Source organism: Fulmarus glacialis, unplaced genomic scaffold (assembly GCF_000690835.1).
Source record: "Fulmarus glacialis isolate BGI_N327 unplaced genomic scaffold, ASM69083v1 scaffold204, whole genome shotgun sequence".
NCBI lineage: Eukaryota > Metazoa > Chordata > Aves > Procellariiformes > Procellariidae > Fulmarus > Fulmarus glacialis.
Window position 1 is genome coordinate 1 of NW_009205838.1, and position 2,926 is coordinate 2,926.

General features: G+C 41.7%; 1 protein-coding gene across 1 annotated transcript in view; it reads left to right on the forward strand.

Moving 5' to 3' along the window:
• The first annotated feature begins 615 nt into the window (after window positions 1-615).
• The window catches only part of ELAVL4 (ELAV like neuron-specific RNA binding protein 4), a 59,929-nt gene continuing 57,618 nt past the window's right edge, over window positions 616-2,926 (forward strand). Inside the window, exon 1 of the mRNA XM_009575514.1 lies at window positions 616-905. Within this exon, the coding sequence (XP_009573809.1) occupies window positions 882-905 (24 nt within the window). The 5' untranslated portion in view covers window positions 616-881. The remainder of the gene's footprint in view (window positions 906-2,926) is intronic.

Here is a 2,926-nt window from a genome sequence, read left to right on the forward strand (position 1 = left end):
GCTGCACAAACGTCTAGCACTGTGCTTTGTGGATCTTTAAAAAATAATAATAAAAATAATTCCCTGAAACCTTAGCAAATCTGTAGAAGAGTTGAAGCCTTTCAAGACCCAATATTTGCCATTAAGAATGGTTATGGTAGGGATTAGTAGATTTAAAATCTGATTGTAGCGGGTTTATGTAGAGGTAGATATAGAAGCTAACATACAGATTTTCCCCAAATCTGCATCATTCTCAGTCTGTGTTTTCACATTAATTTAGTTTTCTGCTACTGATTTGTTTGTACATGATCTCTCCCTTCCCCCCCTCCCTTTCTCTCTCCCCCTCTTTCTCGCTCTCTCTTTCATATTTAATGTGTGCGTATCCTTTAATAAAGGATGTACTTTGTCATTTTAAGGTAATTGCGATTTCTCTCAGAATAAAGAAAAAAGCTCATTTCTAATGCAAGGCTGGTATGTGGCTAACTGAAATGCAAAAGGAAGAGGAGGCTTTTTTTTTTAAGTGGTGGTGGGGGGAGTTAATTTCCACATTGACATTTTGGAGATACAAATGCAGAGCAAAATCCTGGGGGGGTGGGGGGGTGGAAAAAAAGCCTCGAGATTGGTAATTTTCTTTTGGTGGACTGCGCAATAGGTATGGTAATTTTAAAAGAGGGTGATTTATATGAGCTTCAGTAAATGCTGCATATTGTATTTCAAAGAGTTTCCTGTCATGACCTCATAAAAAGAGGAGGAGGCTTGTATGTGTTGCAGCGCCTAGTATATGTCGATTTTGTTGCATCGTTGGGCAGCAGCGCTGTAAGAAGGAATGTCAGCTTTTACATAACGCTCTTTTTGCTTTTGACTCTGTGAGGGGCTGTAAGGGTCCATCTTTGTGATCACAGATGGAGTGGAATGGCTTGAAAATGGTAAGTGAACGGGGAGAGCCTGCTCGTGGGGTTTTGTCTTGCTTCTCGTGCGCCTCACGAATTTCTTTTGTTCGGGGCGGCAGATCGTGAGTCATAAAATAAAATTAGAGCCTTGTTTATTTTTCTGCGGGATATATCTGCCTGTGTGTGTGTATATATCTATATATCTATTTAACGTATCTAACTGTGATGGCACTTCACGGCGTTTCCATTGAACGTTGCATTTCAGTCGAGCGAGGATGGTCTCTGCTGACAGTCACGGTGTCATTGTACCGCATGTGCCTGGCGGATCAGGCAGCCGATGATGCCTTTTAATCTCCGTTTGTATTGCACCAGCCTTAAATACAAACCTAATAATCGCCTCTAAAATTCAGGTATTGCGTTTCCTATGGAGCCGGTGCTGTAGAGGACGGATGGGTGGATGGAAGGGTGTGTGTTTTGTGTCGGGGTGGGGGCTGGGGGGGAGCCGTGTTGTTTTGTGCTTTTTTAAATGCCGGGAGAAGTCAAAGCCATTTATGTGAAAAATAGTATTTCTATTTTTAGACCATATTCTCCTGGCAGAGGAGCCCGGACGTGCTCGTCTCGTCCCCTCTTTTGTGCTTTCCTTACAGATTGTGCAAAATGGCATGATCAAATACAACTGCCGGGGACTTTGAGCTGTGCCCCCCACCCGGGGTGGGGGCTGGGACCAAACCCGCACAATACCCATCCCTCCTGCCAGCCCCACGGGATGCTGGGGGGTGCGGGGGTCCCCCCCTCCCTTTTCCCTTAATTTAACGTTTTGCAGACTTTTGCCGCGGATATTTATTATAACCGGGGAAACAAAGCGACGGTCTTTTCCCGTTCTTACAGGATTGTCTTTGTCTAGCTGCTTGTTTTGATGGGTGTAAAACAAATAAGATTAGACTGAGCAGCCGAACTGAAAGCGATAGCTGGGAGGAAAAGCCAATGAAAGGTTGCCGGGGAAACGAGCATAGGGGAAGCTGAGTGGGGGAGCAGGTGGCAATCATGTGGGAATACTGCAAACAGTGTAAAAAAAAAAAAAATCTAAAAAAAAAAAAAACCAGGGGCTACCTCGATTATCTCTGCTGTTCTTTGTGGCAGTCACAACTTTAATTATTCTTTATAAATAGGTGTTAATTACATTTCTGGCTCAGGCTTACAGTGATTTCTAGAAATCTGGTTTTAAGCATCTGTTCTTTCTCTTCTGCAAAAGAGGGTTATCTTTCTTTTTTTTTTCCTCCTTCCCCCTCCCTGCTGTGAAATTGTACGTGCAAAAAATTGCAAGGAATCCTGTGAGGCAGTATAAAAAAAAATGTAAATTATATTGAATGAAGTTGACAGAGGTATAATAGTGAACTCCCACAGCTGATAGCTTCTGCAAATCATTTCTTAGAATTTTCCAGCAAATGTCCCTATGAGAACAGTAGGTAGAATGAATTTACCCTAAGCAGTGATTTTGTGTTAAGTGATATTGGTATTTTTACAAAATCAGATGGTTATATGGCAGAATAATCAGTTCAGGGGAGTTCACCATATCCTAGGGTTTATGTGCTGAGCGGAATTTACGAAAATAATGAGATTATTCTTCTCTTCATCTCCAGCCCCACCTTTAGCCACAGTCTGTTATATATCTGCTGGAGCAATATCCAATTCCAATGTCAGGCTCCTTGTGGCAACTTTACTTTTTAAACTGCAGCTGAATATTGTGCTAATTGTGATGGTCTCTTATTGTAGAGGCAAACAATAATGGGAAATAGCAGAAGTGCATCTTTAAACAAGGCTATTGGTGCTAGAAGTGTTAAAAAAGCATAGTAGACTAGTAGGTGATAGACAGTAGCGTAAAAGATATAAAAATGTGGTTGCCCAGAAAATGCTCATCTATCACACATCAGGAGGCACAAGAGAAGCAAAGCAAGAATATAGAACACGCCTTTCTTTCTGTCTTCAGATTTTCAGATATTTTTACTTTCTTCCTTTCTCTGGTGCAGGATTACTTTGAATGCAAATTCAAGCAGGAA